Source organism: Balaenoptera physalus, assembly GCF_965194825.1.
Source record: "Balaenoptera physalus genome assembly, chromosome: 6".
NCBI classification, from domain to species: Eukaryota; Metazoa; Chordata; class Mammalia; order Artiodactyla; family Balaenopteridae; genus Balaenoptera; species Balaenoptera physalus.
Genome location: NC_138885.1, coordinates 91,358,162 through 91,376,780, shown reverse-complemented (window position 1 = coordinate 91,376,780; position 18,619 = coordinate 91,358,162). Strand labels below are relative to the sequence as shown.

Sequence of the window (18,619 nt, the reverse complement as noted above, 5' to 3'; positions counted from 1 at the left end):
AAGGGGCAATTAAGTGCTGTTATGATTAGTACCTCCAGTTATCTCTCATTGAAACAAGTAGTCAAAAATTCTTCATCCAAATGACAACTGCAGAGTAAGAATAAAACCCCTCAAACCAGTGAGTCAAGAGGATGAAAACTTAAAAGTAGTATATATGTCCCTTTTAGAGCTTCCTGTTCACTTTTATACTTATCGATAGGGTATAGGAAGTTAAAATTCAAGTAAGAGACAGATTGAACAACTTTTACCTAACTAAATCAAATAATTAAATAAGATGTTGAGTAAAAATACAATAACTGAATTCTCACACAAACATATTACGGAAAGAACAGAGCAAGGACATTTTATGGCACAAGTGGAGGAACTTCCCTAAATATTGATATTTCTAAGATGCTCTCGCCAGGGACTCTGTGCAAAAATGCTCCTTCCTTCTCGTCTCCCACAAAACAAACTCACCCTATGAATGTTTGCTAGATTTTACTAATCCTAAGAATCACCTGGAGCACAATTAAAATTTGTCAAAAACAGATTCCTGGGCTACCCTGGGTCTTTCAACTCCAGAATTCCAAGAAAAGCACACAGGAATCTCTAGGCAGGTCTTGGAAGCATCTTCTAGTGTGAAAAACTGGGAAACATTGGGTTTGATAGATGAACACCTGCCGGTGTGTTCCCTCAATAATAGACAACCTTTTCTACAGAACAACAAAAATATCCAAACCTAATAATAATTATTGTTCATAGTTATGGCTCTCTTACTATGCCCCAAGCTCTGTGCCAAGCACACATGTATTATCTCTTATAATCTTCATAATGGGTCACTGAGGTCAGTATTACTTTATCCGTGTGATTTTGAAACAAGGAGACTGAGCCCAGAGAAGTGCCCTGCAAAGTCACACAGCTAATAAGACAGGATGCCAAGGAATACTGGCAGGGTGACAGTACAAGGTGTCTTTCCTACAGCTTCCAGGTGACATTATCTACTCCAGCTCCGACCAGCTTCAGGTTTTATACAGCCATGGAGTGAAGAGACATGATAGGCTTTCAGCTCAGTGGCTGGACTGACTGACTGACTATATATGGCACAGGTCTGGGATGGTATGTTTTAGGACTCTTCCTGTGCTTGAGATCAGGGTTGGAGAGAAAAATTAAGGAGAGGGTAGCATCTAGCATGCACTTGAGGCTAATATCCTGGAAATTCACTTGAAGACAGGAGATGCAAATGACTTATTCTCTGCCTTGAGATATGGTACAGACAGCCCATACCCACCCAGCAACACATCTGGGTTAATCAGATCTTGCATGACAGGCATTAGGGATGGATTTTACAGCACAGCAGTATGACAGCAGGGCATATCTAAGACCCACGGTAAATCATTTTTTTTCCTGCTATAAAGGACATCACTAAGACAAATGGCAAAATTCAAATAAAGTATGCAGATGAAATGATAGTATTATGGCAATGTCAATGTTCTGATTTTAAAAACTGTATGTTTATGTAAGATAATATCCTTGTTCTTAGAAAATGGACACTGTAGTATTTAGGAGGAGAGAGGCATCAAGTCAGTAACTTACTCTCAAACGGCTCAGAAAAAAATGTGTGTGTGTATGTGTGTGTGTATATGTCTCTCTCTATATATATAGAGAGAGACAGACAGACAGGCAGAGAGACAGAGACAGAGACAGAGACACACACACACAGAGAATGGTAAAGCAAGTGTCATGAAATGTCTATTGGGGAATCTGGGTAAAGGGTAATTAAGAGTTTCTTTAATGTTTCTGCAACTCTTCTGAAATTTAAAACTATTTCAAAATAAAAAGTTACAAAAAATTTATTGGAAAGTTCAAATCAACTGATTTCCAAGAGGGAAATTTAATTTTCATTACATATATACATAACTAAAGGAAGTCTGCAAGGAAGTGGGGGAAGGAGACAGGGAGGGAAAGAAGAAAGGAAGGAGAAAGCAGAGATGGAGGGGGGTAGGGAGAAGTCAGAAAGGATGAAACAGAAAGAAACATGGGCTTTGGAAAGCCTTAAAAAAGCTATCAATCCACAGTGCTTGGTGGCTTAGTGGCTGTTGTATGACCGTGGTCCTGCTCCTTAACCACTCTGAGCCTCAGTTTCCAGACCTTCAGGAAAACAGACACCATCTGTATAACAACTGGGCAGGCCAGGGTTGCTTCCTCTCTCATCATTCTTTTCAGATAGTTTTACCTTCAAGAATTTGATCCACCATTTTAAATGCTTCATCGATATTTCCATACTCCAGTTTCCTTTCTTGCTCGAAGAAGGACTTGTGTTGTATAGCCTCCTAGAAAGAGAACAGAAAAGTGAGGCCCCTGGGGCAAGAGACCCAGCCCGACAGCAGTAGCCACATGTGATGTTGCATCGTCTGAGTCTGCGCAGCGCTCCTCTTGCTCTGGAATCGCATGAGCTGAGCTGAGAACCAGGCTGCAGAAAGACTCCCCATGGAGCAAATGCAAATGTCCGCACCAAAAAAAAAAAAAAAAAAAAAAGTATGCTTAGAAAACACCTAGCACCAGGTGGTCCCATTACGGAACTAATATTTCCAGGCACATTATTCTTTTCATTCCACAGCCCATGTTATGCAGCCAATGGAACAAGGCACAGGGGTTTAGATCTTGGGCTCCGGACCCAGTCGGAGTTGTGTCCATTTTCTCCATTTACCAGCTGTTTGACTGTGGGTCTATTACTTCACCTCTTTGAGCCTCATCTGTAAAATGAAGGTAGAGTTGTGCACGTAGCTCCAATAGGGTTGTGGAAAGAACAGAATGAAATGAGGCATGAAAGAGCTTACACGGCATATAACAAGTGCTCTGTGAGTGTCAACTGAAGACACTCTAGTGATAAGGACATGGTGGCCTTGCCTGCCAGCCCCAAGCTCCTCCTTTGGGGGTATGAGTACAGAATTTGCACCTGGGACCTCCAGCCCTGGAAGAAAGATTCCATTACAAGTCCAGAGTGGGTACCACAAATCCACTTATATTCTGGTTCCTAATGGCTTCTCCCAGATGCCTACTGAAGGGGTACAGTAGTAGGTACACATAATCATGGATGTAGCTATAGTAATCTAGGTTGGTTTTCTTACCTATCCTTAGGAATTCCTCTTGCTGTCATCCCTGGGCCCTTGGCAAACGTGACATGCCAGCTCCTGCCAGCATTTCTACAATGGGCTATTGTCCATCCATGAAATTCCAGCCTGCTGGCAGCTAGGGATTCTCCTAACTCTGGTTCCCTCTGGCCACCAATCGGTGTCCAGACCTATCAGTATACCTTACGGGATGTTCTACTGTGATCCTGCCATTTCCTCCATTCAAAAAGTGGGTTGGTTTTTTTCTACTACCATGGGGCCAAGGGTCTTTGATAGAGTGTCTGTTGATCGCTTCTATTGCTGACCAGCTGTTGGACCTTGGGTAACTGTGTCTTTCAGTTTCTGCATCAGAATGGGGATAATAACAGTTTTTACCTCATAGGATTGTTGTGAGCATTTAGTGAGTTAATGTAGGAAGCCTGCTTAGAACAAGGTAAACACACAGAGAACTCTAGGTATTAGCTATGGTCACGTTGTTGACCATGACGATTGATGAGAGATTCTGGTCGGGAGCATAGTTTTCTCACCATGGTCATCAGCCTGACCCCGTGAGCCAAGAGTTTAGATAGCGTTTCCCCATTCAAACTATTAAAAATTCAAAAAAGCATAAGCTAGGTTAAACAGTAGTGATAGTGATGGAGATCCACTTGTTTTTATCCTATTTTGATTGATAACACACTTCCTAATGGAATCAATTCATATGATTTTCTTATTAATCTCAGACTCAGATATCCTAGGTTCAAAACAGAAATTAAGTTTTATAAATCCAATTGTTTTTTTAAGTTTAATCTTTTTCCACTTCCCTTGCTGCTTTGCTCCAATTTTTTTTTTAAGTTTAATCTTTTTCTACTTCCCTTGCTGCTTGCTCTGCTTGCTTGGAGCTAATTTCCTGAATATTTCTTGGTCAGCAAAGTGATAAAAAGAACTGTAATGCGTAGGGAGCAGGGCATATTTCCTTGCTATACACTTTGATTAAATCTACTTGATCTAGTTGATTAACCTTGGAGAGCTTAACCTCTGATATAAACATGCGGTAGCTCTTTTCCACGATGTCAAAGTTTGGTATTTGATGCTGGGATTCTCTGGCAGACAATTAGAGATGTGCCGGTCCAAGTTGGGGGGGAAGGGGTGGGAAGAGAGTGGTATCTATTTGCTTATTTGGAATTTTATTTGGCTGGAAAGCGGGGTGAGGGGGAAGGGAAGATATTTAGCTACTGGAATTGGGCAAAGAATTACAAACAAGATTTTTGATAAAGTATTACGGACATAATTTCTTACTAAGAAGTAAGCCTAACTCTAAAACAAAATGTTGAGGAAGGAATGTATAAAGTAAGCAAGCAGAGCAGGCAACATATGAATGAAAACAGTTTAAGAGAACAGAATGTTTGAATTTGAAACTGGCCAGGAAAATGTGGAAAGCATAATCACTCTTTGACTCCAACTAAACTTTTATATTTTTGTCTCCTTGACATGATTTTATTTTAATTTCAGAACACTGAGGACATTGTCCAGAAACAAACTCTATGTTCCTTGGCATAAAGCAGCATGATAGGAAACATACCCAAGGCCAAGTTCTCCTGGAGACACTAATCTTGGCCAACTCATTTCCTTATTTTCTGCCTCAGAGCATGCTAGTCACCTAGAGACCAATTTATTTATTATGTTGTGGAGATAATATTGTATTCCGAGATTACACTGAGTCTGTATGTGCTGAATCTAATCTATTCATGATGCTTTCCCAACTTTCATGCTTTTATTACTTAGTCAATTATAAGAACCAATGAAATATATGCAGAAGATTACTCATATCATTTCATGGAGATGAGTCTGAAAACCTTTACAAATTTCAAAATCCTTTTTAAAAAACAGGATAGGAAATGCAGTTCCCCAATTTGTTTAAGTTGCCAAAATAGCTGTAGGCATCATAGGATCTATTTCTCATACTTACTTAAGATATGCATTAAAGGATCTGAAACTAGTGTCACCAATATATGCTTCATAGAGCATCTTGTCGGTTCTCACTGTGTACCTGAAAGAGTCTGGGTGAAGGTGTATATGGAGTCCTAGGGTGTGTCCCCTCTCCTGAACATTGTTGGTTACCCATCCAGCATTCTTTTCACCTGTCCCCTTCCAAATAGTGCTCAGATTTCTGTTTAGGTCTCCGTCACTCCCCCATACAGCCCATAAACCGCAAAGAAATCTGACCGCCCCCCGCCAGCAGTAACCACCAGTTCTTGCCAGTCATGAATCCAGAGAGGGACATGTGACCAAAGTGCCTGATGAGGCTGGATCCCAGGACTCGTGGGATGTTGGGACAATGGCATTCTTTCTTGCTTATTGGACGTGAACTGGAAGCTCCTGGCTGCCAACCTGTCACCACAGGAGATAAAGCCTGTACCATGGGCAGCAAGGAGGAGAGGCAGAAGATCAGCTTTCTTGCTAACACTGATAGAGTTTGAGGCCAACAAAGGCCCTGTTTTTTGGAAGCCACTTTGAGTTGGATTTTCTTTCCTGTTTCTGCAGTCAAAAGCATTTTAAGTGATATGCCACTGAAATCTGCTCTTCTGGCCCCATCTTTGAACTCATTACCTCGATGGTCAGGATCAGCGGCTCCAAATCTCGGTAGACAATCTTCACTCGCTGCGCAGCTCGCTTTGCCTGAACCTCGGAATCAGCAATCACGGCACAGACAAGTTCACCCACGCAAAATACCTACAACACAGAAAAGACCTCTGTTCCCAAGGAGGGCAGGCACCAGGGCCTCTCCTTTCGTTCATTTCCCCCCTCCCTGCTAGCACAGAGCTAGACACACAGTAAATGACCCCTTCGCGTGTGACTTAACCACAGTGCTGTGGTTAACGAAGGCTTTGGTAGGGAAGCACATTTGTCAGAGTTAGCCTGCTGACCTCAGGCACTGGGAGAGTGCAGGTCTTTGCGCTGCATCATTGGCAGCGGTGGCTGAAGAGGGACAGGTCTGAGGCTGCCTCACGTACAGCAGAAGAGTCAGTCCCGTGGTTTGACCTGGGGTTGCCACACCACGAGCTGGGCCATTCTGAGAGGTGGCTTCTCCTTCACGAACCGGCAGCACCAGAAGGTCACAGACCCTCTCACCCAGAGAGGAAGGAGGGAGAGAGTGATACCGCAACACTGCTGGTGAGCAGACCTCTGCCCTGAGCTGTGGTGGAGCACAGGCTTTTCACGGAGAGAAGTGACTACAGGAGCCAAGAGCGAGCCCGGAGCGTTCATCGGTTCACAAGCAGGTGGGGTAGGTAGGCGGCCTAAGGAGGTCACCCAGGGACCAGGGTAGAAAGCGGATGGGGAAAAACAAAACTAAGGCTCCAGAGAGGTAAAATAGTCAGGACTGGAAGAAGTCATACAACCTTTTGATTCTCTTCCCACCTTTTACTGTGATCGAAATCAAAACATAATCACTCATTTTTAAGAACGACATTAGATTATTAGGTCTTTTCTACAATGAACATATAGTAGTTTTATCACCAAACAAAAATGGTAGTTAAAGAAAAGTTAAATCCAGCACACACACACAAAAGTGTGTTGGGTACGGGTGGGCGGGGGCAGTGGGGAGACACATGAAACAAAAATGGCAAGTGTTAACAATGGTTGGAGCTGGGTGATGGGCCTATGGGGATTCATTGTACTAGTCTCTATTTTTGTGTGTGTTTAAAATTTCTGCAATGAAACGATTTTTTAAAGATATAGCGTGCTAAGGACAAATGTTAAAGGAATGAAACTAACGGAGGCAATCATTCGCAACAGCTCTGTTCTCCACTCCCCACAGACGTGGGTCTTGCCCTGTGACCTGGTACACAGACACGCCCCTGAGATGCTCAGAATCAACGCGCACACACCTCAGGGCCCAGGAGGGCTTTGCTTGGTTAATTAACATTTACGCAAAGGCCATAGTTCTCATTGTCCTCTGCCTTGGGGGAGGTTCAACCTTGACTTCAGACTCTCAGTCACCAAACTTTCATTTTTATCAACTAAGTCTGCTAGTGAGAGCCAGAGGCAGCGACTCTTCCAAAAGATAAAGCTCTTTTGGGTAAACACTGAACTGAGAATCTGGAGTTATGCAGAAAACCTTCTGGACACTGCCCTTGCTGCATTTTCTGATAACCTGAGATACAGTAGTCGATGTTTTAATCATTTGAAAGGTTCAAATGGCAACAATGCTATCACTGTTCCTCTGCTCATTTACTCTGCTTTGTAGGAAGCAGTGTATGGAATATGCCGATGAATCAGACGTGGGCCCTCACTCAAGGCATTTTACTAGGTAGGAGAAATCGGTAAGACATAGACATAAATACATAAGCTCAATATAAGACAGAAAGTGCAGTAAAGGTCCACTTTGCCTTCTCCTCCAGACTTTAAGTTCTGCAAGGGCAAGAACCACAGGGGTCTTGTTCACCTACGGCACTAGGTGCTCACTTAAAAGATGCCTGTTGAACACATGACATATGAACGAATGAGAGAGAGTGAGTTCCGAGAGGGAGAGAGAACTCCTGGATTAAAGGATAAGGAAAGACTTCATGGTGGAGCTACCACTTGAACTTGGACGTTGGACTGAGACTGGGGCAATGGCAAGGGATTCTCAGGGAAAGTATCAGCAAATAAAAGTCATTATTCTCTTCTCATATATCCTTTCGTAAGTATGAAAGCAGCACATGATCTTACTACTAGAAAATATAAAACACTCGAGTATCTTTTATATAACTAGTCAACTTCTTTACTTACGTGGAAAATGAATATTTTTGAACTAATTCACTGTTAGAATATAGTGATTTATAATAAGCATTCAAAGGATACTGGCATCCTTTATGATGTGCCAAATTCAATGCTATCTTTTAAGAAAACACGAAGTGTCATTAACTGAGGAAGTTACTTTTAAAACGGAAAGCAAAAATGCAGCACCTCATCTGTCGATAGAAGTTTCTCAGGTTTGGTTAAAAGGCGGAAGGAGTTGATGCCATGAAGATGTTCCTCAGTCAGGACGTCCACCACACCTGGCAGGCTGAGAGCTTCTGACAGATCCACAGACCTAGATGAGGACGCACAGAACAGGGCTGCTCAGAGCGGCCCCGCAGCCTGCAGACCACAGAGAACGTGCTTAATCGGAGAATAAGATACGAGAGAGGGAAATACATCCAAAACCCTCCAACAGTTCTATGCCAGACAATTGGGAAAAAATTCCTGGGACAATGAAGTTATTATACGGAGGGACAAACTGTGGTGAAGCCTACACTTTGATCCCATTTCACTTCAAATCTAATACACTGGACATTGCCAACAAATAGCTTATCCTCTTCAAACCGTTACTTTTCACTAATGTGACTTGGCCAAAAAGGCAATCATTTCTGTCTACTGGGTAAAAACCTTATTACTTACACAATCTTAGCGTGAGCTCTTGAGCTTGTTACAAAAGTCAAGAACAGCTCCCGGTCCACTGCAGGCATGTCATCACAGTAGATAGCTTCACCTGTGGCATGCTTAATACCAGACAGATGCATGATGGGATGGCCAACTGGGTCTTGAGGAAGCTGCTTTGGGTCTGCATTCTGTTTAATCAATAATTAACATATTTTTATAATCATATTATGCACATCTCTCATAAGAGGGGAGCTATATAATTTACATCCAAACCAGAACACTTTCGAAAATAAAAACGTCACTATTAATAACACCAGGACAGTAAGCCTATTTCAATAATTCAGTAGGCAAACTGGGATGTATAGCCATGATGTTGTTCTTATTTTTTCCCCACTATTTTGATATAGACCACAAACATCTCTAATGCAAATTCTATCTGTGTAAGGAAATGAATATAAATCTTTCTTCCTGACAATATAAAATGATGTCATCTTGCAAATGTTCATGTATTTCTTTAACTTTTATTATCAAAATTATTTTACTGTTGTAGCTAAGCATGGCACATGTACTATTTTGCAGAAAAGCCTGATGACCATGTTTATAGAAAATGAGTGCATGCATTCAACCACAAGAGCTTCTTTTATTTTCTACTTTGAGTGAGGAAGTCTAAGAAATTATTGGTAAGACTCATAGCTCAGACAATCCTGACAAAGAATGAAGACAAAGGAAGCTGCATTTTGAGTAATGATTCACTAATATTACTTTTTCTTAGAGACCCACGGAGTAAAATGTCTTGCCACTGGTTTTATAAATACCTTCAATATGCTTCATTAACCAAAGTCGAAATTAAGAAACATAACATCTCCTCCAGTATTTTAAATAGGAGAGAGTTGTTAGCTTTCTTGGTTGGGAGAAGAAGAATCGGAGGTATGAAGAAAGAAGGGTTAAGAGACATGGTATAGACCAAGCTCAGAGACCAGGGGCAAGGCTGGGGCTGCCGAGGGGGCTGGTGATGGGACTGTGGGAGGTGGAAATTCCAGGAAAGTTGCCAGCCAAGCGGCCACTCCCAAAAGGCTACTCTCAAAGGAGAAGGCAGCTCTGGGGCCTGGAGCTCTGCAGGAGGAGCTGCCTGCGAAGCAGTGCCGAGCTGCCCCGTCCACAACTCACGGGGTCAGCACTGCATCCGGCACGAGGGCTGAGGCCAGACCCCCCAGGCTTTCTCAGGAAGACCTGGGCATGAGGAGGGTCGGCCAAGGTAAGGCCCGAAAAAAGCTATGGAAGTTCCCTTTCCCACCCCATATGCTGCTCCAAACGGCTGTTCACGGGGTCACCCTGAGCCTGGGTGAGGCACGGACTCTGTCTTTGAGATGAGGCCCTCAGTGCGCCTCTACATCACACAGCAGGAGGGAAGACAGAAAAGGCACCAACAGAACACATGCTGGTCAACACCTCCACTGAGAGGAAAAGAAGCCATAGAAGCTGACCTGTTTCCAGCTCAGGATCATGTAAGGCATCTGAGAAATTTTAAAAAAGTAAATACATTTGTATTTGATTCCCAGAATGTGCAGTTTGAGAAAGCCTGCTTATTACGTATTGACAATACATGAGATGTTTGATTTCACCTAGAGTGGTAGCTCATGTCAATCACAGCTGCAGATTTGCCAGAGTCAAAGCTTCCCTTGGTTCAACGAAAGTGCTCTGAGGCTCTTGCCCCACAGAATGGAAGGGAAAGAACCTAGCTGTCTGGGATCCCACTGATCAACTGTCATGTTTTGTTCTCATGCAGGTGTTTTGCTTTCTTTGACTTTCTGAACATTTGGATTCCATTTACCAAACACCATGAATGGAGGAAAGCCAGCATGGTTACGATGGGAACTTTACATAAAGGTATCTGTGAAAAGACACCTCCCCAAGCCCCTCTGCTGCTCACGAGACCCGAGAAGAATGGCTATCAGTCACTGCCAACCTCCTTGAGGGACTCAAAAAATAAACCTTCAGCTTGAGATAGATCAGAGGTTCTTCAGGCAGGAACCTGGAGAAACCTCTGATCTGTCAGAGGGAAAAGGAGAGTGGCACATGTAATCTGAAAACGCGTTCAGCATTTTTATTGGTTATTAGAGAAATAAGAAAAAAAACCCTATTGTTTTTATAATATAAATGACAACAAGTAAAATATCAGCCAAATTTTCCCTGACAATTATACGTAGAAAGTACAGTCATTTCTCAAATGAATTTGGCATAAGACATATGTGTAGGATGCTCTGAACTTATTTCTATTTCATATAAAATTTACTGTTTTACAGTAAAATATATACTTACTGATAAACATTTTTTGTTTTAAAGCCCATATTTGCTTCACTTAAATGTAAACTTCAATTCTGTAGTTAGTACAAGACAATGCACCAAAAAAGGAATATTGGCTAAGTCTTTGTGTTTTGTTTTGTGGTGGTTGTGTTCATCCTGACTTTATAAACTAGAAAGCAGAAGATTATGAAAAAAAATAATTTAGAACTTGGCCTAGGCACCGTTAAATAAAGGTGGACATTAGGCCACAAATGTAGGGGAAGGGGGGAAATGATAGAAAATTTTACATGTTGTGGTTCAGGCAATATGAACAGGGATTTGAATCAGCCCCAATGCACACCAGCCCCATCCTCACGGCCAAATGCTCTCAGCAGGCTTCTTCTCCCTCTTCTCTGAGAAGCTGAGGTGGTGATCCAAAGAAAAAAATGTATCAGGTCCGGTTTGTTTCAGATGGTAGGGACTGATTCCCGCTGTGAAATACGCCCAAAGTGCTGCCCTATAATGCTGTGTGGAGTTCTTCATTTGAACAACATTTGAATGAAAAATCACCCACATCTGTTTTTATTTTTTGTAATCCAAAGAGATTTTTTTCTATCCTGAAGAGCAAAATTCCAGGTAATCCATAAGCTTAGACACTAAGGAAACACATTCATAGGTCTCTACATAGGCTCTGGGAGTTTTCTATGACATAATACTTTTTACTATAAATACTGAAACACATCATTGCTTTGGGAAAAAAGTGTTTTGAAACCTTGCTGTGAGCCCTGCCTGCCAAAAGGTTGAAGATAAATCCCAAAATATATCTTTCATATATATATCTATAAATATAAAATTGATTAATTTAGCTGAAGCTATAACACTTTTTTTTAAAAAAGTCAGTTGTGATGAGTCTACTAATGAAAGAGGTTGTATTTGATTACTTGCTTGTGCTTGTTATATGGCTAAAGATACCATGGAGGAAAGAACGTTGTCTCCTCTAACTGGTGATCTCTGTCAAAAGGCTTTTAAGCAAATTAACTGATTTTGGGAAAAAAAATGTTGGTCATGACTGCTGAAGTTCCTCTAGCAATGTGGGTATGTGTGTGTGTGTGTGCCCGCGCATGTGTGTGTATGTGTGAAAACCCAGAGGAAAACAAAAATAAAACATATATATGAGAGATACACTACTTCCAACACTTGGTCTTGCAATCTATAATAACAAACTATGTGAAGATTATCACTTTTCTTCGGATGATTTGAAAGCCCATTAATTTGTTGCCGTTCCTGTGGTTGTTGAAGTTTATTCCATGGTCAAGGCAATGGTAGGGTATTTATAAATAAGTCAAACGTTGCAGTGGTCGTATTTTACATGGGGGAAGAGGGAAGCTATTTTTGACTTTCAAAATGATCACTTTCAACACTTTCAATGGAGTTTGGCATATTTGAATTTTGAATATAGTGAACCTAAAAACTGAAGAGATATATACCAACAGGGAACTGTTTGTTATGACATACTGTAAGCTTTTATAACTAAATTCAACAATAGATCCAATGAACTGAATCTATTTAAAAAGAATCTTTAAAAAGCCTTTTCATGTTCTTGACTTAATAAAACTCTCAAGGTAAAGTTTCTTGATAACAATTTCAAGGAAAAGCACTGAATCTTATCCAGTTTACCAATAGGAGGACTTCAGGCGATACTCTTATGATGTTGTAGCTGAAAATTCTGTTTGAAAGTCATGAGGAATTGTGTTCTAATAGGCAGCTTTCATTAGGAGACCTTGAAATTAGCTCTTAGAACTTACGTTTGATTCAACTCTAAAACTCCAACTCACAGAGAAAACACTTGGAGAATGGGGACTTGGGGAGCAGAGTATCTCCACATTCAAACAAAATAAATCAGCAGCTCTGACTTTGGTTGTGTTCTGACTTCCACGATGTCAAGGGCAAGAGCATGTGGAAAACTAGGCAGCTTGTTCATATCAGTGGTACAAGGTCACAGAACAAAACACACAGTCCTCAAGTTGAAAACAGATATTTAAAAAAATTACCACTGCTAGCTTTATTTTTAATCACAATACTGCATTGATTTTGAAATTTTAATTAACAGTGGAGAAGGCTGTGGGTTCACCAGAAGGGGAGCTTGGGCTGATACATCTTGACAATCACTGAGAGATAAGTGAAGAAGCTTTAGCCCAGGACCTTCGAATTAAAAAGAAGAAAAAAGCCACTAACCTGGTACTTTAATGTTCTCCAGTGATGTCTGGAATGAAGCTCTTCTAAAGCACTCTCGTACTTGTCTGTAAGGCTAGGATAGTGAACAGGGTCCTGAAAAGTAGAACCATTGTAGATGTTTAAAATATGCCAGAATGGTCTTGGGAGGGAGGCTAGCACGGTTCTTAGCAAGCAGCTCTACTGTGAAGTCTAACATTTGTCAAGTACTTGCCTAATTCAGAATCCTGGAAGTAGAAGCAGGGTTCTCCCTGACCTCCAGGACACACACTCTGGAAGGTGCATACATATGACCACATATTATGAAGAGCCACGTGAAAACAGTAGATTACTGACTCCCAATATCTTTATGTTTCTTATGATACTTTCACATGCCTTCCTAAATGATTTGAGGACTTACAAACCAATAAAACAGGAAAGTAGAAGCTAAGTAAATAATTGGAAAGGAAGAGAGTAGTTAAACCAGGAAAAAGTCAGAGCCAAGGTACACCATTGCAAATGAGCATCAAGCTCTGCTTTGTACCACCTGGCCAATCAGGAAGAAGAGAAAATGTGGCGGGCTGCATCTCTGCCACAACCTCACAGCAGTAAGCATTCTGGGGTCCCAGGAGGAACACTTCCTAGAGCTGAGAAAAGTGGGTCATTTGGTCCTTAGGCAAGACTTTGAACAGTGCACCTAATGGTTATTTTTTACAATTTAATATTTTTAACAGAAAATTAAAGCCAACAAAGGCCATTATTATTATTATTATTATTTTTTTATGGCTGTGTTGGGTCTTCGTTTCCGTGCGTGGGCTTTCTCTAGTTGCGGCAAGTGGGGGTCACTCTTCATCGCGGTGCGCGGGCCTCTCACTATCGCGGCCTCTCTTGTTGCGGAGCACACGCTCCAGACACGCAGGCTCAGCAATTGTGGCTCATGGGCCTAGTCGCTCCGTGGCATGTGGGATCTTCCCAGACCAGGGCTCGAACCCGTGTTCCCTGCACTGGCAGGCAGACTCTCAACCACTGCGCCACCAGGGAAGCCCAAGGCTATTATTTTTAATAGCAGAGGAACGTTAATAGAGGAAATTGAATATAAGGTAAAAGACTACAAGATGGAAGCTGTAATTTATATCATTTGATTCATCCAATAAATTGTATTAGTTTGCTATTAATTGGAGGAGTCTATAGTTGGCTTTATTACTTTTTCTCTTTTGATTACCTAGTGACAATATGTCACTTATATATGATTTCAAGCTTCTATTCTAAAAAGTTTGATACAACTGTTCTGGTTCTTAGTTCTCATGTATAATGAGAAGATACTTTCAGAAGCAATGATAAGAGAGAACTCTGTTTCTAATTTAAAGTGATCATACTAGGGCTTCCCTGGTGGCGCAGTGGTTAAGAATCCGCCTGCCAATGCAGGGGACATGGGTTCGTTCCCTGGTCTGGGAAGATCCCACATGCCGCGGAGCAAATAAGCCCATGCGCCACAACTACTGAGCCTGTGCTCTAGAGCCCGCAAGCCACAACTACTGAGCCCGCATGTCACAACTACTGAAGCCTGCGTGCCAAGAACCTGTGCTCTGCGACGAGAAGCCTCCACAGTGAGAAGCCCATGCACCACAGTGAAGAGTAGCTCCCACTCACCGCAACTAGAGAAAGCCCGCATGCAGTAACGAAGACCCAACACAGCCAAAAATAAATAAATAAATAAATTTATTTAAAAAAAAAAAAAGTGATCATACTAATTTCTATACCACATGAGGAATGTTCTTGGCTTCTGGTCTAGTTTGGTCTGCTGATTGTAGCTTGGGATTAATGAACCAATATGGTTGAAGTTCCCTTTGGGTCTAGCAAATTTATTCCAAACTTTTTTTAGTTGTATCCTCCCTAGCCAACAGTCTTGTAACTCTAATTGTTTGCCATAAGGGAGGCCAGGTGAAGGAATGCCCGGATGCTTACGACTGTGATTATGACTCCCAGTAGGCAGTCTTCACCATGGTTCTCTGAAGCATTAGGGACCACATGAAGCCTTTTCCTATGATGACCCATTTCTCAATAACCTTGTGGAGTGGCTGCCATTACCATCTTACAAGTGAGAGGAAACAAAGCTGAACCCAGAGAAGAAAGCCAAACGTACAAAGGTAAACCTCGACAGGTGGAAGAAACGCTTTCCTAAAGGAAAATACATTCAGATCATTAACAAGTTTCTGAACACCATGGAGACATACAACAGGTCAGAAACAAAATAACTGAGTGGTATTAAACCAAATCCCGCACAACGCTGTGCTCTACTCGCCGTTCTTCCCCAAACACTCACCCCATCGACGGACGGCCTGCCATACGCCCAGCAAGCCCGTGAGTCTCCGATGTGGGCTGTCTTTTCTATTCTATTCTACAGCTATCTGGCAGGGAGTTGTTGCCGCCACTTTGCGTATCCCCAGAGCCCCCAAGACTGGTCGGTTCCACTTACCACCCTCTTCAAAATCTGTGACACTTCCAGGTAGAACTTGAAGAGGAAGCTGATGGTGAGAGTCCTCCTGAACTCCACCCTCCCACCTGGTGCTGAGCCTGGGAGGGAGACTTCATCCAGGATCAACCTGCAAGCTGCGTCCAGCATCTCTTCATTCCAGCGCCTGTGGGCGTCAAAAGAGAAGACTCCTAGCCCAACAGGACTCACTACCTCACAGGCTCAGTGAGCTTGTGAGACAAATAGCGACAGTTTAATGCAGGAGGAAAAGAGTACAAACTCCAGAGTCAGGCAAGCCAAGTTCAAATCCCAGTCCCCCACTCTCGAGGTGTCTGGCCTGGGCCCCCCAGTTCATCATCTGTGAAAGGGCAGTAATGGTAGAACACACCGCCTGGAATGGTCGTGAGAAAGAAATGACAACTCATGATAAGTCCTCAGCCCAGGAGTAACTGCCCCCTATATCACCAGAACGTTTACTGCATGCCAGGTTCTGTTTTACGTACCTTATAGGTATCCATTCATTTAATCCTCTCAACTGTCCTATGAGGTGTGATTATCTCCCTGACTGATAAGGAAACTGAGGTACTGTAAGATTAAGAAAGCTGACAGAGATCACATAATTTATAGGAGTTGAACTGAGATCTGGACCCAGGCAGTGTGGCTCAATCAAGATCGTGGTTTAAACCATTAGTCTATTACTTCTGAAATGTTAACTGGTACCTAGTAAATGCTCAAGAAATATTGGCGACTAGTATTACGTATAGAAATAAAAAAGTTAGGTATGCACGTGCATTTAGCAAGTTATTGTAAAACAAACTCCCATAATCTATCTTTCATAATGGTAAATTATTCTCTTACAATAAAGAATGCAGATTTACTCATTTTGCTTACTGTGTCTATATACTATATCGGGAGATGGGTTCACACACACACACACACACACAAACTGTATGGTGCCCACTTCAGAATTCACTAAGACACATGGGAATAATCATGAGATCTTATTGGAATTCCATGTCATTAAACAGAAAGGTAGCAAGCATTTTTCTTCTTGTAATTACATGACACCACAAAAAGAGCTGCTCTATTACTTGGAGACTAAGGACATGAATCCATACCTTCCGATGAGTTTCTGGCAGGAATTCTTTGCACAGATGGTGGTTGGACCAACGCCTCCATATGCAATGGATAACTCTCTAATGATGCCATCTCCTCCTCCAAAAAGAACTCTCATTCCCGAATTGACTATCGCTAGCGCGTTCTGTTGCCGCTGGGCTTGTCGGAAGGCTGACACAAACTCCCACTGAAAGCAAAAGTGAAGTGGCACCTGTAGACACACACTGAGGGACAACTATGCACAAGGCAGTTTGTTTATGTTGCCTCATTTGACCCTTGTCACACTCTCTGTTATGGGCCAAACTGTGTCCCCTCAAAATCGGTAAGTTGAAGTCCTAACTCCCAGTACCTCAGGATGCGACTGTATCAGGAGGTAGGGTCTTTAAAGAGGTGATTAAGTTAAAATGAGATAATCGGGGTGGGCGATAATGCAACACGGTGGTGTCCTCACAAGAAGAGGAAATTTGGACACAGACACAAACAGAGGGAAACCACATGGAGACACAGGGAGAAGATAGTTATCTAAAAGCCAAGGAGAAAAGCCTCAGGGAAAACCAACCCTGCAACACCTTGATATCACACTTCCAGCCTCCAGAAGTGAGAGTGTAGTTAAGCCACCCAGGCTGTGGTTCTTTATTACGGCAGCCCTAGCAAATTCATACACCGTCCAAGGCAAGCTTGATTATTTGCATTTACAGATGAGGAATCTGTAATTAGGAGTGATTCAGTAATGAGCTCAGGGTCAAAGTAGGTCTAAAACTAGGATTCACTCTTGAGTCTGACTCCAAAGCCCTTCTTCTTACTATTAAGTTCTATTGCCTCTTCAAAACCTCAAGATATAAGTAGAAGTATAGTTTCAAGTCTTATTTAGGAAAAAGCCTCACAGGACAAAGAATTTTTAAAAATCTGTAAGAAAGTAACTTTAGAGTTTGGTTTGGGTGGGGGGAAGGTGGGGAGGGAGAAAGAGACACAGAGAATGAGAGAGAGGTGACGGGCAGGGTGGGGGAGGAAGGCAGAGTCAAAGGCCTCCAGATTCTAGCAATGATGGGGGGTATAGAACACAAGTGAAAAATAACTATTCACAAATCCTCATATTCTCCACTGCAAACACTCAACACCTTTTCTTAACCCACCCTATGTTGGAATTAACAAGCTGTGCACTCACAAGTAAAACCAAGAAATTGAAAGGACATTCTCACCTTCCTCGAATAAGGGATGTTCACTGAGATCAAGATTTCTTCAGGCTTAAGGTCAGCACTGGGGCACTTTCTGAGAAACTGCTCATTTAAAGGAATCTGTCGTTTTCCTTCTGTGGAAAGAGATGACACTTTCCCTGCAATCTGTTCTATTAAACAATCAAACTCCCAAAACTTGGGAAATAATTCTACCAAATATCACAGGAAATTTATTGTTTGAGAAAAAAAGTGCTCTTCTTATGTTTAAAAATCTTTCACCATGAAATGGCATCTTGCAATGTTTCTTCCCATCTAGGGCCCACCTTTTTTTTTTTTTTTTTGCCTTCCTTGCTTGATTATAAATAAAAATATCTAGCAGAGTAGACCAGAGGTCAGGTAGAGTTGGACCTTAGCACTCTTTCTGAACAGCACGATTCATTTTGAGCTTTGTAAGAAGGGAGAGGACATTAATATCCCTTTTGATATTCTAATAAAGTCATTCAACAAACATTTATTTATAACCAAGAACCCTACTTGATACAGTAGTGAATAAATAAATTGCCTTTAATGAATTTTTATACTAGTGGAATGCAGTCTTATTTGTTTATATCTTTTCTCAGCACCAAAAGAATTTCTGTTCTTTAATCAGTATATTGGGGGGAGGAACTGTTTAAAGCTATAATGAAAGTAGAACTTTGGGATAAAGCTAAGAAGCTTTTGATGTTCATATTTACATCACAAAACCAATTTCTCAATAAATGATTTTTTTAAAGGATGTTACTTAAATTGATAACTGAATGTACATCTTCTTCCTTAAGATAATTTTGTGGTTTAGATGATATGAAGAGTAGGCATTTAATAATGCA

At 41.7% G+C, this 18,619-nt stretch overlaps 1 protein-coding gene and 1 long non-coding RNA gene across 3 annotated transcripts in view; one reads left to right on the top strand and one right to left on the bottom strand.

Moving 5' to 3' along the window:
* The window catches only part of LOC309663244 (aldehyde oxidase 1), a 121,972-nt gene that overhangs the window by 34,147 nt on the left and 69,206 nt on the right, over positions 1-18,619 (bottom strand). For both annotated transcript variants that reach the window (XM_082466859.1, XM_082466863.1), the window contains 8 exons: positions 17,778-17,887; positions 16,581-16,765; positions 15,466-15,628; positions 13,014-13,106; positions 8,514-8,683; positions 8,040-8,166; positions 5,700-5,822; positions 2,213-2,309 (listed from right to left, as the gene is read on the bottom strand). In XM_082466859.1, the coding sequence (XP_082322985.1) occupies positions 2,213-2,309; positions 5,700-5,822; positions 8,040-8,166; positions 8,514-8,683; positions 13,014-13,106; positions 15,466-15,628; positions 16,581-16,765; positions 17,778-17,887 (1,068 nt within the window). The remainder of the gene's footprint in view (positions 1-2,212; positions 2,310-5,699; positions 5,823-8,039; positions 8,167-8,513; positions 8,684-13,013; positions 13,107-15,465; positions 15,629-16,580; positions 16,766-17,777; positions 17,888-18,619) is intronic.
* On the top strand, positions 13,055-14,727 carry LOC309663437. The gene is made up of 2 exons (XR_014265273.1): positions 13,055-13,742; positions 14,039-14,727. It is a non-coding gene; the product is annotated as an uncharacterized lncRNA (long non-coding RNA).